At 34.8% G+C, this 19,673-nt stretch overlaps 1 protein-coding gene across 6 annotated transcripts in view; it reads right to left on the bottom strand.

The window, feature by feature from the left end:
* KDM4C (lysine demethylase 4C) overlaps nt 1–19,673 on the bottom strand; it is a 247,931-nt gene that overhangs the window by 102,685 nt on the left and 125,573 nt on the right. For 3 of the 6 annotated variants that reach the window (XR_005978292.2, XM_030259016.4, XM_030259019.4), the window contains 4 exons: nt 16,420–16,613; nt 12,927–13,165; nt 10,630–10,991; nt 8,645–8,756 (listed from right to left, as the gene is read on the bottom strand). Coding sequence is in view for 3 of the 6 variants with exons in the window: in XM_030259016.4 (XP_030114876.3) it covers nt 8,645–8,756; nt 10,630–10,991; nt 12,927–13,165; nt 16,420–16,613 (907 nt within the window). In the remaining 3 variants the exon portion in view is untranslated. Of the gene's footprint in view, nt 1–8,644; nt 8,757–10,629; nt 10,992–12,926; nt 13,166–16,419; nt 16,614–19,673 lie in introns of those variants that run through there. The other 3 variants (XR_012052985.1, XR_012052986.1, XM_041711466.2) reach the window with 1 other exon arrangement.

Raw genomic sequence — 19,673 nt, 5'->3', positions numbered from 1 at the left:
TGATATTTCCACCTATATACATGCTCACTGAGTCACTAATTAAACACCACAGTCTTCCAGGGTACACATCTGTACAGAAGTGGAAAAAACTAAAGCTTTCTCCCCCATTATCAGGCATGTCTTTCCTATTAATAAAATGAGTCCCTCAGATACAACAGAATTACTTTTTGATACTCCCTTATTTTAGAAATTATAATAGAACATCATTGACCATACTGCCAGATATTATAAAATCAAATAATTATTAAATTATTATGTTGTTAGAGCATACTCCTGTTTTATGCTACTATGAAGAGAAAAAAAAGTACCAAGTGGGGAAAACACATTTTATGGTTATTTTGTATCTCTCAGGCAGCACAAATCTAACCTACATCAATATAATATTGCAGCACAAGTTCCTCTAGGCAAAACACAAGTGGAATTTAAGGAACAAGGTTACTTGAATGCATTCAGTTAAGATTGTCCAGAAGTTCTTCACTGAAATCAAGACCTCTTCATAAGTTCAGTATAAAAGTTATAAGTTAACTATAGAAGATGCAAAATAGACTCCAACACAGATCCAAATTTATGACAAATCAATTCCCAAATTAAAATTAAAAATTTGTGTCTTCGAGCTACAGTTCCTGCAGACCACTAAAACAAATATCTTATAAACACTTCATACACTAGAAGACAATTGCATTTAAACTTATTCAAGAATCAATTTACTGAATGTAATTATTTTGTACATTAAAATATATATATTGCCTACACATCTCAGCCAAGGCAGTTAGCAACATCCCTTTGGCATTAAAACTAAGTCACTTCCAATACTAATGGTTTATAAAGCAGCTTCAGATTTTGGACAAAGGTGAAGATAATTCTATGGGCTAGGGTTTTTTTAAGTTGAAAAACTAAATTTATTACTAGAATAACTTACTAGGCAATATTCTTCAGCAATACATCAATGAATTAATCCTTTATAAATCCTTTTTCTTTGGACCATAACTACAGAGAAGCTCAGGTCCAAAAGATCATCCTACAGAAGGGATACCTGTCTCCTTGGTAAACACCACATCCAGTTTGCCTACCGACTCCATTGATACCCTTGAGAACGCAACTGAGAGGCTGCACTAATGCAGCAGCAAATCAATTTTCATTTCAGCACACCTGGTAAGGATAAATTATACATGCCTTTCTATACAAGATCATAATTCTATCCAGTCCTTTCTGAGGTAAAATACCATGTTTTAAAGCTAAGAAAGCAGTACAGTTAGAGCTGCAAGGTTCATCTACAAAAGAGCGACTCTTCAATGATCACAACGTGTACCACTGTCCAGCAAATGAGGATAAATGATAGAAGAACTAGTTTGTATTCCTACCTTGATCAAAATATTGGCTAATCTTAGATACTGTAAGTATCCACTAAAAGGCAGATAACTGCTTTTAGTTATCTATTTAGTTATTTATCTATTTAGTTATATATTTATCTATTTAGTTATTTATCTATTTAGTTATCTATCTATTTAGTTATTTTAGCTACTCATTAAATATATCAAGGGACTAGAGCAGCCAATGGTAATAATCAAAGCTGTCAGCTCTTGCCATTTCTGGAGATCAAAGGTTGACAAGAGTACTGGAAATTCAGGAAAATAATTCATTTGACATTTTAACACATCCCTGTAGGAATATAAAAAGGTAAAAGAGTTTAGGAAGTGCAAGGTTTGCACTTTAGGTTTGCAAAGTCTGCAATTATGGCAAACAGATATCGCTAAATACCCTTCTTTTGGGAGATTTAAAAATATTAATGTTTTGGTAGATTCATTTTCAAGTACAGTTTTTGCCTCTGTCCACACAGGAGAAACAGGTAAGCATGCCTATCAACATTTTTTACAAGCATTTGCTTCATTGGGTGTACCCCAAGAAGTTAAAACAGACCATGGCCCTGCATATATATCTCAAAAAGTAGCAACATTCCTAATGGATTGGGGTGTTTGTCACACCTGTGGTATTCCCCACTCCCCCGCAGGTCAAGCAATTGTTGAAAAGACACATCACACATTAAAACACATTCAAGATCAACAGAAGGGGGAGCAGAGGTGATACCACAGATGATATTCAGTAAAGCTTTATATGTTTATAATTTTTTGAACAGTCCTTTTGCAGAACCTGATCCACCAATTTTTAGGCATTTTGCAAATAACACACAGGCAAAACAGAAAGAAAATCCTGTTGTCTTAATTAGAAGCCCTGAGACAGGAGAAATTGAAGGTCCTTTCTGATTAATAACTTGGGGCAAAGGGTATGCTTGTATTTCTACAGGTGCTGGAGCACCAAAATGGGTTCCAGCAAAGAATGTCAAACCATACCACACCAGAACATGCTGACAAGCCCAAAAGTGAAGAAGCGAGCATGCAGACGTGAGCTGAACTGAGAGACTACGAGTCACACCTGGAGTTCCTGTTTCACGTGTGAGATCTGCGAATTTCAATTTAATGTTCATGATAAATGTGTGAAGGGTTCGTTTCGTAGAGCTCTTTTGGCAAAAAAAACGTGTAAAAGAAGGATTTATTATTGTCATTAGACTCTAAAAAATTGACATTCTAAATTCTCCAAAAAATACAGTTTATAAGTTGAGATACACAGAAAATTCTTTTGCCAAAGGGTAGCTCAACTAAAAAGATATGGAGGAAAATCAGTTCACTTTGTGTTTTCTAGCTTTGCTTGCTTTTTGTAATGCAGATTTTCCTGTGCAACAACCAAAAACAAATGTCTGGGTCACATTAGCCAAGGTTACAGGATCAGATACCATATGTATGTCTCATTCAAATCCAGAAAAGCTTTTTTCAACCTATCTAGTTGGTGTGCCACGGAAAAAGTTGGCCAATACCTACATACTATGATCCTTTGATGAAAAAGCAACTTAATAGCAAGCCAGATGAGATTGCTAATGGCAGCAATCCCACACAGGATTGGAGTCTCTAGACCAGGCAACTCCTCAAAGCAAGTTCAGAACCCCAAGAATTGGAGATCCTTAGTTCCTTGACAATGGATTGCTGTGTCACATTTTCAGGAAACAACTGGCAAAAAAAAATTCTGCAAAGTACAATGTTACTCTCTCTTACTATGAATATAGAAATTCAAGTTTTTGGTGTAATTACTCATACAATGTAGATGGGAAATCTGGGGTTGACCAGTATTCACAGAAATTACCAAAAGGTTATTAGTTCATTTGTAGAGATAGAGCATGGCAAGGCATTTCATCATACCCTGAAAGCGGGCCACGTAGCATTGGTGCGCTCATTGTGATTGCACCTAGTGCTAAAGCAGCTTCAGAAAAGACAAGGAGGGACAAAAGACCTATTCATATATACCCAGAAAATTGCAATAGTGATTTCAGTAAATGGAAAAAGGTACAAAGGATTTCAGCAAACTTCTTTTTACCTAGAATTGCTTCAGAAGCAACATTGAGACAAAGACAGGATTAGATGCTGGCTGAGCAAGTGAACTAATCCCACATCCAGTGCGCTCAGTGATACGCTGACTAACGTCAGCAGTGTCCGACAGGCCACGCTCCAAAATCAGGCAGCAACTGATTTTCTTTTACTGGCACGTGGATGTGGTTGTGAACAATTCGAGGGAATGTGTTGCATGAACTTGTCTGACATTCTGAATCCATTCACAAAAGTATACAAAAGCTTAAAGACTTGACATCTGAGATTAAAAACAAAGAAACATGGTTAGACAATTTGTTCGATGAGTGAGGCTTAGCTCCTTGGTTGAGGCAACTTTGCAAGTTAAGTAGACTCTTGTTGATAATTGTGGTATTGATATTGATGATAATACCTTGTGCACTTCATTGTTCCTGACAAATTACAGACAGACTCATCAAAGAAGTTTTGGTTGTCCAAGAGAAAAATAAAAAAAGGAGAATTGCAGAAAGTTCACAAAACCTTAAAAAGCAATTGAATTAGAGTCACTCACAATTTAGCCTCTGAACTGAGGCCTTAGAAAGGTTGAGATTTGTCAAAACCTGATGCAGATACTAAACCTGACTTTACACAACATTGATAATGCTTCAACTTAAAGTTATAGAGCTTAAAGCAAATAAAAAAGTGCCTTCATATAGAAAGTTTATAAATTTTTTCCTAGGGTAATAAATATATACAGTAGCAAAGCTATGTAATGCAAGGTAGTAAATAAGTGACAAGTCAAAGATGGTTTATTTAGGGTTGAAAAACAGGAGGAATTGTAGGAATATAAAAAGGTAAAAGACTTCAGGAAGTGCAAAAAGGCCCCAGAAAGTAGACATAAAGCTGAGAAAGGCTGGGAAATTTCAAAGCCTTCTCATGGGAAGCTAGGAAAATAAGAACCAAGTGAATACATTTATATTTATCATAAGGAACAAGAAAGAATAAGAACGTACTGATAGTTTGAGATGTGAAAAGTCCTAGATATATGCTTTGCAAAGATAGAAAAAGTTTCAATCTTATCTAGTGAATTACTGTGTATTGTTTGAGGTTCATAGAAGTCCTTTTGTTAATGTTAAACCCATGTGGGTCCTTGTCTTATTGGTTATAGTATCATGACTTTGCACCTTTTGTTTTAGGCTGTTGGTTCAAAGAATATGTAGGAAAAGGCTTTGCATAAGCTGCCATCTTGTCTTTGATCTGGATTTGCGTTATTTTCTCTGTGTCTCTTGCTTTTTGCTTGTATGAAACAGACAGACAATAAATCCTAAGTCTGCAACCAGTCAGGGTCCCATCCCATTTTGTGAGACGCAGACCAATCCAGGAGAATCCTTTTCCTTAATACCTACTAGATTTTTATAAAAGGTTTCTTAGGGTCTTCAGAACACCATATCTTTCTCAACTGTCAGCACTTTTTTGTAATTACACCAATCATACCTTGAAAATTGAATTTAAACAAAACAGAGGTAATATACAGGTACCAGAGAAAATGATAGAAGATATATTTTTCTAGCACACTTAGACTGTTGAAGTGGTAGATAGAGCTGGACTCTTCTGTGCAGAATGATGATGATGATGATATATGAAAAACATACATAAATTATGTGCTTGATTAACCCATGCTAATACAAAAGTAAAGTATTTTAAAGAAGTAAAGATTAATTCAAGAAAACACTATGGGAGGGAAAGTAATACTGGAAACTGTAATACTAATGTGGTAAATATAAACATGTCTCTATCAACTGGTTAGCAAATTTTTATCTACCCATGCAACACCAGACAAAACCATTTCTTACTGAATTGAGAATCTTCAACCAAAATCTCCCATTTTAAGCTCTGAAACAAAAGAATAGTAACTGAATCTACAAGTGTAGTTTTCTCCTATTTAAGCAGGGTTAGTTTATTTATGATGTTACTAAACAAGCCTTAAATGGTTTGATTTCTAATAATATCAAATCAAGCACATCTCACAGGATGCTGACAGTGAATGCAAAAACCAAAGCTTCTTCTTATAGCAGAAGCCACTGTTTCCATTTACAAAAGTTCTCTCCTTCTGTTTCCTTATTTTACAAACTAATGAAAGCAAAATGACTATGAAATTCTGAAACATACTTAAAATGCTAAAAAACATATACAAAGAGCCCCATACTGAATTCAGTCTATACACTATAATTATATCATTTACGGCAATAGGAAATTTTAGTCAACTTGAATCTAAAAACAGTTTCTAATGTTGCGTGACCAAATAGTGCTGGAAAGAAATCTCTGGGACCAACCAATGTGCATGCAAAGTTAGTATGCCTGCTCCTTCTGCTGAATTTGCTTTTTTATTGCTTAAGGGAGCAGAAATACAACTGTGTTAAATACAACAGAATATAACTACCACAAGTTAACATACTGCATTGAGTATAAGACCAAGGTTCATTACATAAAAATTGTTAGTATGTTGAGTGTGACATACAGCACACATTGTACTGCTGCACTATTTTCTTGAATTGGCAACGTGAGCTACAATTTCTTGGATTGATTACCCAGTCCCTAGTATTTCTCAGTGCTCAATCTTTTAGGCATTAATTCCACAAGAAGTCAGACATACATAAGGAAAGGCTTCAGGGAGAGTGAAAAAAATAACACCAACAGACAACAAATAATTAACCTAATTATTTTTCATAAAGGAATACACCACATATATAAGAATGTACAGTGATAAGAAAGCACAAAACTCAAATGTCCAAGTGATCCTGTAAAAAAAATTCATTTCTGCCAAAGAACTCTGTATTAAAAGTGAATTCAGAAAATCTCTGCTAAGATTTAAGCATGCTGTTCAACACGATAATATTCTATTTGCAAAATTATAATTCTGAAATGGCTGACAGCGTTAAAGAATGCTGCCTACATGTTATTAACATCTGCTGATCACCTCTTTTCACAGAAACTTCTTAATAGAATGGTAGTATCTGAAAGACTTCAAATATATTAATGTGACTTCAACTATATTATCTGTATTAGAAATGGTTACAGACCATCAGAACCCTTTCCAACTTGTGGAAAGTGATATGACTTGAAGATGAAATAAAAAGTCTTAATTTCTTAACTTTTCACAACAGCACTAGCCCACATCTTCTTCCTTTATTTTGTTTGCCGTTATTATTTTACTGGACACAGATAAATTGAAATACAAACTAATGTACAAAACATAAATCCCCCTTGTGACACAGTCAGAAATTACTGTACCAAGAGACTATACTATCATAGTCTCAGCCAGCATAATTTTTGCCCAAAACCATTGACACAGTTAGAAATTACTATTCCAAGAGACTATACTATCATAGTCTCAGCCAGCACAATTTTTGCCCAAAATCATAGAGAACAAGAACTAAGTATGAATGCTGAATTACATTTATACTAACTACAACCCGGAATATGGATGAAGCACCTTCATAAAGACAAATGTAATCATTAGCACCTTGGTACTGATTACTTCCCTAGTATCTGACAAAAACAATCTTGAGAAAACTCAGAAAATCATCTAGCCACACATGTTTAACCCTCATGCTACGACATGTCAGGAAACTTAATTGGGCTACAGTTTGCCAGTCTCCTTCATCAGTTCTTCAGTCTTTGTCTTGGATGTAAACACTCTGCTCACCCAAACTCTACCATTTCTCTTTTGGTGCCTTTACAAAAGTTAGTCAACAATTAGATTACAATGAGACACAGATGCATGAAAATAATAATTCCAGTTCCAGCGAGAAAATACCAAAACTTGTCATGTCCAATAAAACTCTTAATTACTTCCTTCAATCAGTAAGCAGACATGCTTAATGGCTACTGATTCTAAGACAGCTCTTAACTTTCCTAACAAAATACACCTTTATCTATTGGAAGGACAATAATCATGCAAAGAGGAAAGACTTTAAGGTGTATGATTTCTTGTCAGGAAGTCGGCAAACTTGGATGAGATGGAGAATGTCTCAGCATTACAAAAATCCTTGACACAAAACTGCCATCATATCATCATCTAGCCAGATTATATCATAGACAATGCATGTAAATAGAAAATTCACAGTATGTTTCAAACATAATGTTGAAAAATCATCAGCAGGCAAAAGGAATTTAATCTCTAATTAAAAAAGAGTACTTTACTGCAACCTAACACATATTAAGTCTTTAATTATTTTACTAGATGAAACTGAATATTAATACCATCCTGTAAATTACCATAACCATCCTGTAAATTACCATAATTTTCTGAAATATTCTCTGTCTAGCCCTGAAGGTATTCAAACATACTCATATATGATACAGATCATGGGTCTAAGCTGTCTCTAATTTTCAGAAAGATGCTTAACAGATAATTGAAGTATCATGCCTAGCAAAGCTGCAACTCAGATAAAAAATGAAAAAGAAAGTATAACTTTCCAAAACTAGTGAGGCAGAAGACATAAATCAATTACTTCAGGGTTGAAACAAGGAGGGAGATATATTGATGAGAGGTCAATTGAACCTACAGCTGTCAGCTCAACAATGCCTAACTTGCCAACTGAAAGTATAACATTCCTTGATTATATGAAGAAGAATCAATTAATAGGCATGCCATCTCTCAAGTCAAGAAAATTAATCTGCAGCTGTAAGAAACAGCTACTGTTAATGAAATGTATTTGAGAGGGAAAAAAAATCAGGTAAAAATTGCAGGTAAACACTGAAGCATGCAGTGATGTTGGAATCAGACCGTAGTCACAGACATGGCATCAGCTCCAGATTATCAAACTATCTAACGGAGTGTGAGAATTAAATTCCAGTTCTGCTAACTGAGGAGATACTGGAAAACAGCACCTGAAACTTTTTTGGTTTACAGTGATATGAAAAAGGAATGTGTTTGTTTTCCATTGTGATCTATACTTTTGATGCACGTTTCCATAATTTTCACAACTCACACTTGATAAAATAAAGTAGCTTTATTCATGAACTTTGGGTGGTTGTATACATGATTGCTAGGTAAAGCAGATTTACTTTTTATATTTACTTCAGAGAAGGAAATGCCTACGTTGGGAACATTTCTTAGATTTTGTAGCCTGTCTGCACAAGGCAGTGACTCCCTAAATGCCTATATATATGGTCTCATAAAACCATAAAATTATCATCAGAAGAATGAATACATTCTATTCATTGAATAAAATAAGGAGTCCACTCACCTTCATCACTAGTTGCTTGCTGTTTAACCAAAGTCATTGGAGATCCAGCTGGGGGTTTATGTAGTGGATGATGCCAACTCTTAGATATTTTCTTTGTTTCAACTTCTTCTGACTGAAAGGAAAAGATGCAACTAATTTAGTATGTAATTCTGCATAATTATTTACGAAGTACATAAACATTCTTCTGTAAACAAGAACAGATATCAAGTCTGTAAATACTACCACAGTATACTTGAAGCACCTCTAGTGTACCAATACAACAATTGCCTCTAAGAATATATAATTTAATTTAAGAAATGCAATCTTTGTCATACACAAATCATTTCAGTAATAATTTACCACAGCCCTTCCCAACTTAGAGAGCATAAATCCTGTCTGCTCATGTGATGTTTGAGTGGAAGATCAGCATCCTCCTGATTTTCTGCAAAAAATTCTGCATACCTGTAGTACAATATAGCCATTAACTGTCGCTAGAAAAATGAAGCAGAAACTCACTGGCTTAGCTTGTGAAAGATTCCAAAATTCCGCAAGAATAAAAAAGTTAAAAAAAAAAAAAAACTGGTGTTGAGATAAGAAATCAAGAGTCCTGATAAATTATTAACATGTTGACTTAGTATAGGAAGAAATTATTTCCTCCCTCAAACACCCCTACGTACATTAAGTTTAAAGTTATTCAAGCTTCAAGAATTAAGGCCAGCACTTCAAAGTCTTCAAGTGCCACTGGAGGAATCCCAAGAAAACAAGTTACTAGTGGTGTCTGAAGGTTCAGGACCAGAGGAAGGGAAAGGACACTGGCAGAGAGGTGGGAAGGACTGAGTTTCACACAATTCTTACGGACCACCGCATTCGGTGCCTCAAGATCCTGAATTCAACCGAGCAGACTAAACATATGCCCCTTGACATAAATTATAAAACAACATTATATTTACCCGATAAGCAGAGGGCAGAAGATATGGTCAAAGCACAGGACAGGTTTATGGTCCAGAACAGTTAGTAATCAAGTAAAAACAGAACTGTCAGGCTTTTTAAATTGCATTTGTACAGTACACACCTTCACTTAAAAGAGAAAGAATACTCTGTAATACTACATAAAATCTGAAACCTAATATATAACTATAATGTGGTTGAAAGGCACAGGAAGAGATACAATCTTTAACACATGTTAATTAGACACTGAGATATTTGTACTGCTCCTTATTATGGTGGAAAGGCCTGGATCCAAGATTATCAAAACTCACAACATTGAAAAAAATCATTACAGTTCACATATGTGGAAGAGTCAGCATGATTTTTAGTTTAGCTTCCAAAATATATTCCCCATGAAGTCTCGCAACTTGGCAGTAGATTTCATGCCTTCTCTTTGCCAATTTGAGATTCAGCTCACCACTCAGAAACCTACTGATAATCACTACAGCTTAATTTTTCATTTTGCATCCCGAAGTCAAAGTTGACCGTGCATCATAGCCAAATAGCAAGAAGGGGAAAAGGTCATATGTTTGTAGGTGGCCCACAGAGAAAACATTGTTAAAACCTACTGTTTAAAAATTGAAAATATATTCCTTTTAATAGTGGGATTTTTTCCTTCATGTGTTTCCTTTACATATTTTAGCTCATTTCCAAAATCCAAGAATAGTAAGCAGGTGAAGCTCACAGCCCTGCTCATATTGGCAGGCAGTGAATACGGGAAGAGCTTTGAGAATAGTTGCTGACACTTCAGATTCACAAACATAAAGTGAAATTACTAAACATCTAAAATAACAGGGAAAAATACAATAATAAGCAAACTCCAAAAACAGTCTGCTTTTGGATCAAAATTGCCACTCTTGCCTAAACACTTCAAAACACATTCAAATTATCATCTGATTAAAATCATGCACATTTTTAAACGCTTTAATATGGATATCAGCTCTCATTAGAAAAATGCTCATTCATATTTAATTAAATCAAGAAAATATTACTGTTATGATGTAATTTGTTTCACATACACAAGATATTTCCACTCTGTCTTCTTCACCCTTTTTTATAATGGGCACTTCTCCATGTTCCAGACTACTTCCAGAATTTTCTAGGTAGCCGACACCATCCTCTGTGGAGACACTTTCCTCTCTATCTGGATTTTCTGCTTCAGAAGTTTGTTCATCTGCTTTACTGTGTGGTATGGATGAAACATATTGATTCTGAGATTTCAAACTGTCTTCTTTTCTACATCTATCAGAAGCAGTCTTGCTGGCCACAGACTCTTCAAGTGAAAAGGAAAAATGGCTGGAATCTATCCTGTCCTCATCTTCCATTTTTGTTTTCTCTAGTACAGGAACAGGGCTCAAAACTGAGTCAGAAGGGATGCTTCCTATAAATTAAGAATATGATTTGTTAATAAATGCCACTTTACCATATTGAATTTCACAGCAATCTAAATTATTCAAATTCAAAGCATGGTTCCTCATTTAGAAATCATACAGAAAACCATTTGGTGGAAGGGCATACACAAATGTGGAGCATAGGTTTTATCAAAGAATAAATTAAATGTAAATGGTTTGAATTTAGAGTATTAAATATAGCTCTGATCATTTAATCAGCATTTTGAATTTGAATTGTAGCAGGTCTTCATTTAATTCAAAATAATCAATATTCATGTAGCTTCCTTAGTCTTTACTCAGATTGCCTATATGCAGTTTAATAAAAGGCTGGTATGTTGAACCTTTTACCCTGCATTTTATACCTATTATGCCTGTTTAAAATGAAAATACCAAGAATATTTTTCAAAAAACAGCATCAGTCTAAAAATTAAAAATTAGCATAATTCTATATTCAAGTAATTTTGAAGAGCAAAATTGAGTGGATTTTACTTTATAAAAATTCTTCCCCTGGTGACGCTTGCATTCAAAAGACAGAACAATGGGCTAGAGAGGTCACTCAAAAAACATTCCTGAAGAACTCTAGCATACACTGCAGTGAATTCTGATTCAGGAACATATCCATGATATTAAAGAAAATGGTTTCTGTTAAGTCCCTTGCCATTCTTTCTTCATAAAAGTTATTGACTTGTTTTTGCTGAAAAATTTCCTTTTCAAGTCCAATGAATATAAAACTTAGTAACACAAAGACAATAATAAAATGTTATCTCTGGGCACAAACAGTACTGCTTCAACTGAGAACAATGGACATACTAGTTAAGCCAATGCAGAGCAAACTACCTTCTTCAACATGAGTACTGCTTCTATCATATCTAAAATTGTCCATTTTCCTACAAAAGTCCAGGCACCACACTTCAAGAGGACAAAGGAGAGAGGGTAGCTCTCCAGTCTTCTCTGCTTTTCCTTCCCTTGTCCATAAACACAGAATGGGTGCTAACTAAATACTATTTTCTCTTAAGTCATGAACATTCCAAACTCTATTAAAAGCTGTGGGAAGATGTAAAGCAATACCAACTTAAAAACGAACAAACAAACAAAAAAAAAAACCGAAAAACCTAGAACTGGAAATACTAAAATAGGGCACCAGATAACTTGTGCAGAGGAATTTCTAAACTTCCACATTGCAATATCTTGGTATCTTTATGTGAATAAATCATGGTGATTATCAGCTCCATGTAAACACTAACGTAACTATTAATATTCACAATAATTAAATGCTGTCTATATGCAATTTGAAAGTGAATTTTCAGTCGCAATATAAAACAAAATAGGACCTTCGAAACTTGAAGTTAAAAGTCCAGTCTGCCTTATGAACAGAAATGAGGAACTGTATCAGAATTACAATGGAATGTGAAATAGAATAAATTAAGTTCAGAATATACCAACTATATTAGAATAAAAATGGTGTGGAGGGAAAAAAAAAATCTTTGCCTTGACAAGGCCTTAATAGCTGTCAGATAGCTCCAGAGGAAATTAACAGGAATCTGGAGGCTCAAAATACAGCATTTTTGTGCACAGATATAGAACATTTCTAATTTGTAGGTTCATCATGTAGCATACTCGCAAGCACATATGTTTTGTCCTGTTTGAACAGTGTTAAGACAATTTCAAAACCTCACTCTTTTTGCTCCTTTAAAAAACACTTAATAAAAAGCGTTCTGGTGGTATCACTCTCAATTCAGAATATTAACTTCCATATTTTCTCTTTCTTACCAAATATCAATCCTCTTTGCATAAATAACTCTCTGTGTAAATATTTTAGTATGGTACTCTAGGATAATACTTTAGTTTAGCATCCACTGATTTGTCACACTAGAGTATAAATAGCCTACAACTTACATGTGAAACATAATCAGTGCTCATCTCACCTGCAACCTTGACATGATCCAATAAATGCTGATGCAGATGCATTCTACTACTGTCTCCTTCTTCCCCAGAAGGCAATCCTGTGTTTACCGCTCTCATTTTTTTTTCTGGTTCTTCACTGACCTTGAAGCCATCAGTAGCTGTTTCAGTCACTGTGATTTTTGCATCAGCTACCATAGCAGATACTCTCTTGTCCTCTGGAGTTTTAAGCTTTTTAGATTGATATCTGGTGTGCTGGAAGCTGTTATAGGAGATATTGCTGTCAGAGTAGAAAGTCTGTCTTGGATAAGATAAAACATCTACCAATATATGTCCCTTTCACCTGCTTAAAGTGGTAAAAAAACTGACAAATTTTCACCTTTTTGTGTTGAGATAGTGCTACAATTTATTAAGTGATATATTAACAATTGATTTGATTTAACCTTCCAATCTTTTATCACCATTCCATGGCAAAGTTGTTAAACTCTATAAGTAAAACCGTCTTTAAGTAACTATTATTTAACTAGTACACAAACTAGCTTTTAAATAAATCATTATTTTGAACACAATAAAAGAACTATCCTTACAAGAATAATGAAGACAAAATTCTCTGAGTAGCAGTAAAATCAGGTGAAATTTCCAAATCTTAGTGCTAATAAAAGACTAGCCTGAATATCCTTGTAAAAGCTGATTTGTTTGGAAGTTTTTAAATGAGTTTTAACAGAATCAACAAGCATCTTAAAAAGGCAAAAATTATGATCACCAAATATTTCAAAAAGCTATAATATCAAGCAATATATATAATTATTCTGTGTTAAAAAAATAAAAGTTAAAATTAAAGATTGACCATAAGTTTTTGCACCCTCAGATGTATAAGGGAAAGCTTAAAGCAGGAGAAATGGCAAACACATTAGAAATAGGCTCATAATTTATATGCTCGGAATAAATGCAATAGAAAATTAGTCAAGTTTCACATTCAACTATGTGGCACAAGAGGAGTATTTAATGTCATCATATAGGAGGTTTCAAAGCTCATAACATATTAGAGATAAAAGCACTACTATTGCAGGTGAATTTTACAAATTTTAAGTGAGTTTTATAAAGGTCTTGCAGCTTAGATTCTGCACATCTCCAGAAAAACATTTTGCTGCCCCTTACATTTTATTCTGTGTCTACAAATGTGCATCTTTCAACACACTCTTTATAAAATAGAAATTTCCAAAAAATTTGCAGAAGTATGAGACAACCACCAGCTCCTATTGTAAATAACAGAAAGTATTATTACTATTTACATGCAGTCATTAGATGTTATATAGCAGCAATGGATTTCGGCTGTAAATGTCAGAGATAAGCTCTCCCTGTCACTATATAAATGAAGATTCCCATAGATGGTATTTTTATTTTCACTTTGCTGAAACTTTTATTATTCCCATAATCAAAATGGTAATTTTAACTGACACATTATACTAGAAACAAAGCTGAATAAACATTTTATCCTCCTCTGCAATGCACGCTGTTACCCTGCCTGGAAAAAAGCCGATTCAAGATTTAAACAGCACTGGAATTGTGTTTGTTAGCTTAGCAAGGTGCATAAATTAGCCCATGTGTTCCTGTGATAAAACTTCCAATGCAATTACTAGAAAGTCTTTGTTTTTACTCTGAACCACCTATCCATAAGGGTACTACCAAATGAATCACTGCTGGTCCAAGCAGGAATTTGCATTTATGCTGAGCAATAGATGCAGGGAAACCTAATACAAGGGAAAAATGGTATTCACTTAGTTAAACAACAGAATTACTCTCTCTGCAAGTCCAGGTTAGTATTATACACGTACTAACAAACCGGTTGTTCAACTGCTTCATTAGCTGTCTTCAAGAAATTATTCTACTCACAAACTACCCTTACCCAGAAAAAATGCAGTATTATATTTTCAGTAACAATGTTCCACTACAGTGCCAGTTGGTCCTTTACTTTACAGGGTGACTTTCATATCTTTTCCTCAAGACATACATTAACTTACAAGGAAAATGATGAAGTTTGATTTAAGACCAAGTTTTAAAAGGCACTACATTGGAAAATTACTTGGACAAGGAAGATCCCTAAAAAATCCGTTTTATCTCCAACTCAAAAAGCCGCACTAAAATACCAAAATTCCAACAAAACTGCCCACCTTTGGCTAGAAATTAAGTAGATCTTTGTTAGCTAATGAAGAAGAAAATCCATAAAGATACTGTTAAGTAAGACAGGAAAGGACAATTGTACAAAAAATGTGCAATGCAAACAAAAAACATAATGCATCTCAATAAAATAGATATAAAACTGCTTTAAAAGGTCAAAGCTTTTATGGCTTCAGTGACAAGCTGAGAGACTTTATTCTCCTAAATTTCTTTATTCTCCTATGTTTCTTTTACTCTCCTAAATTCCTTCTCTTAAATTTCTGGTGGTGTCAGGACCACCAACTTAGATTAAGCCTTTATTATGATCTGCCACTGACCTGTGGTGGACAAAAGACATTTTGGCTGCAGCACTGCAAGAGTGTGACAAATAGGCAGTGGTACCTCCTTAGAGTAAAATGGCAGTGTGGGCTAAGACTATTACTAGAGACTTGAAACAGCTAGTAGGATTCTATCACAGCATTATGATAAGTTTTTCCTGTTTAATCTCCTTTTCAGCTCTTAGGAGTCTTCTCCCTTGTTTTTTGGTTACTGTGATCTCTAGAAACAATGGTAACCATCCATACCTTGAAAATTACACTGGAATAACCCTTACTAAAGAGAGATTTTAAGTGACACACTTGAATGCATTTTGATGTTATCCATAATCACTAACTTTTTTAAGTACTCACAAGACTTATGTTAAATTTTCACAGTCACACTGAAAAAAGACTGGCTTGTCCCCAGGTTTATCTTAATACAGAAAACAGAAAAACCATTTTTGTCTGAAGGAAATTAATTAAAAGAAAGCATGTGACATAGTTTAAGCCCAGGTGAAAGTTAAAATCCATGCAGCCATTCCTCTCCTCCAGCCCCTCCAGTGGGGGATGGGGAGAGATCGAGAGAGAGGTGAGGAGAGAGAAAAGACAGAGATTATGGGCTGAGATAACAATTTACTGGAAACAGCAATGAGATAAGAAAATTAACAGTAACAGCAACAATACTAATAACAACAGGTGACTACACAAAAAATGCTCATTTGAATCCAGTCAATCCAGAGCCATGAGGCTTTCTAAGACAAAAGGACATTACAGCCCCCAGACCCTGGGTGCACACCACACCCCCTTCCTTCTCAGAGAATCCCCTTCCTGCCTTCCCCCACTAGCGATTTGCATGGTAGAGAACAATGTAGGCACTACCATACAGCTCCAAGCCCCACCCCCTCACTGCTACTATGAGAAAATAAAATCTCTTGTGGTCAAAACTAAGCCAACATCAGAGGAAGTGGCCAAAATAAAACAGAAAGGACACTGGTCTCTATATATAAAGACAATTAAATAGATGGCAAAGAAGCATAATTACCTCTTGGGAAAGTTCAGTTTTTTCCTTCTTCTCTGTAGCCAGATGTTCACTTCAGGTGTTGATTCAGGAGTTGGTTTTGTATGATCAATGGTATAAAAATCCTTGCCCTGTTTCCACAGACGGTATCTCTCTGGTTGAAACTTCCTCACAAAGACATCCATGGATATTGACACCATGTCTCTCCTACAAGTGCACTGCAAGACAAGAGAGGTATTTGTAAGTGACAAGTACTGGAATATGCCACAGTTAAAAAGCCCAGAACAAAAATTCCACAGGTAAAACCAATTCTACTTTAATCTGTATTTTCCTTTTTCATTTTTCCTCAATTTTCAAGAGGAAAGGATTATTCAAAAGAAAACACTATCTGAACCAATGTGTCACACTAGGACTCCCAAACGTCTTAAGGATACTCCATTGTTTCATTAACTCCTATGGGTTAAGAACAAGAAGAAACTATAATGTCCTTTCTCTTCTATTAGCTGGCTTTGACAATTTTTAGCAAACCTTGCTACCTTGAATCCAGACATTGCACATATCTTGAGTGACATCAGAATTTAACTTATAAAAATAACTCACGTAGTATCCTGTTGACCCAAAGGTCTTTATAGGCATTTACAGTCCCAGCACTTAATTCTTCAAAATATAAATACATACAAGTCCCACATAAAGTAACAGTATTGCCCATTTTTTTTTCTACAAAGAGTAGAAAGGAAGCAAGAGAGAGGAGTATTATGCCTGAGGTCTGGAAGGGTGTGCTACATCTATGTAATCCAATCCACCATACAGTGCAGACTCTAGAGTCACACATAATACTTCCCTCATCAACTTTAATCTAATTGGGTTTTAGCCTCCCAAAGAATTTTTGCATTGTTTCTCTTATGCATCTATGTAGAGTATTTTTGTCCTATTTGAATAGAATCTTAATGGTCATAAAAATGCAAAGGAGCCTCCAATTGAAATATTGTAGATGCTGAGTCAATTTTCAGATTAAAGTTACTGCACCCAGTACCCAAAAATACTTGATAGCAGGAAACTACATTAAGTAAAACAATACATCTAATAAACTACTATAGTGGGTTAATTCTGGCTGACTGCCAGGTGTCCATCAAGTTCCCTTTCCATTTCCCCTCCACAGCAGGGGGAGAAAATAAGATGGAAAATATCATGAGTCTAGATAAGGACAGGCTACCAACTACTATATTTTACTTCTCTTGAGGAAATTATATTAATGTCAAGTAATAAGAGATTATGACAGTGAGAAAAACTTCACACCCACTTTTCAGGCTTTACTTCACTCCTGACTGGTGTCTACGGGGATGTTTCTTTCACATTTTTCTCACTCCTTTCTCTCACAGCTGCTGCAGAGTGATTTTTATTCTTTCTAAATTCGCTATCACATGAATGCCACCAGAGCTGCTGACAGGCTCAGCTTTCGGCAGCAGCAAGTTTATGTTGGAGTTAGCTGGATTTGGCTCTGTCCAGTGTGTGGACTGCTCCTGATCAACAGATGGTGGTTATTAGCCACTGCTAAAGCAACTCTACACTACCAAAACTTTGCCACAAAAAACTTTGCAACTTTTTTTCAAACTGAAAGCAAATTGATCAGCTAAAACATAGTCATACATGAAAAAACTTTGAAAGAACTTTGCTATACCTAAGTAACTCTGTTAAAGCACAAAACTGAGAAAGTATTTTTTTCAGATACGAAGAGGTGTATAGAAAAATCTGGTACATTAATGGCCTGGCTTTATGGTTTACTATAGCTAGTATTATTACATTTTTTTCAAACAAGCAGAAACACGCAAAGGACTGAATGCTACTTTCCTACTAGCTAGGTTTCTGCACACTAAATGCAGGTTTCTCTCTCTACTGTTTCCATCTATCATTTCTAGTTCACCCTTCTTCCTCTTGAAATTCCTAAGATATATAATGAAAAAGCATCTGAGATGTGTTAAAAATGCTAGCTTTCCTTTCAATATGTCAACATTGATATGCTGCATATTCACAACACTGCCATCTAAAGGACGATGAAATGGAAAGAAGGAAAAAAAAATCAAGACAGAAATTACAATTTTATGCAGCTGCCTTTAATTATAGTTTTTATCCAAAATACCATCTGAATGCTCCCTTTTCAAACAACATGCATATACACACTTATACATGCACTCTGTAAAAAACTCAAACATATTGGAAATAGTATGTTCCATTCAAAGAGTCCTTGATTGGATACAATGAGCAATAAAAAAAGCAATGAAGACATTTCTGTATACTGGAAAGTACATAGAAATCCACAGTAATATTTTTAACTTTTAAAATTTAAATTTGTAAAATAAAGACAACAGTGGATCTTCTCTCCCTTTAACACACAGAATCTTTTCACATTTGAGCCCTGTTGCAACAAACCAACAAGAAACTATTGTTAAAGCCAAAATCTTCCTGTTAAACACCAAAACTTCCAGTGCCTTGACAAAAAATAATTACTTAAGTAAGCATTGAAGCATTAAGAAAGAAAATACATCTAGAAATAAAATGTATTCTATGCTGGAATGATAAAAAGGTATTAAAAGACTCAAATCACATCTAAATGGGACACAGTTTCTATCTTTCAGTAACCTTTGATCAGTTTCCATTTCATTTTATTAGAACGAATGCAGAAGAATTAACAAAATCAGGCAGGTGTTAGAAATACAGATATTTTTTTTAAGTTTTCAAACTTTAAAAGTATACTTTTGAGTAAAAAGTCACAGTGTTAACATCATGCTCAACAGTATCACTGCCCCAAAAAAACAGAAGACAGGTTTCTAGGCACTGAAGGGTGGAAATATTTGGAATTATCATACCAGATGACATCAGCAGATACATTCTGAAAATAAGTTCTGCTCATATTTTCTCAAATGGTTCAAGGAAAAAAAAAAAAACACCTCAAACACAAAAACTGTTGCTTTGATAAATAATCTGAGGATCTTCTATTCTTCTTGGTGGTGGTGGTTTTTATTAGTTTTAATTCATTTCTCATTTGACTGGCTTGTAGCTGGCAGTTATGTCACTTCCTGCTCCTAACTTGAAAAAGTGACTAAAAGATTCTCTCTAAAACAAAACTAAATGTGATGCCATTGAAGAAAGTTCCTGGGAAAAACACAAAATGGACATTTCCCTGCCTACTAAAGTATTCAGTGATGTTTCTTTTTTTTTTAAACTTGTAATATTTTTTAAAGTAAATGCAAAATCTAAGCTATTGAACTACCATGTAAAAG

Source organism: Taeniopygia guttata, chromosome Z, assembly GCF_048771995.1.
Source record: "Taeniopygia guttata chromosome Z, bTaeGut7.mat, whole genome shotgun sequence".
NCBI classification, from domain to species: Eukaryota; Metazoa; Chordata; class Aves; order Passeriformes; family Estrildidae; genus Taeniopygia; species Taeniopygia guttata.
The sequence above is the reverse complement of the archived record's forward strand: the minus strand, read 5'-3'. Positions and strand labels throughout refer to the sequence as shown.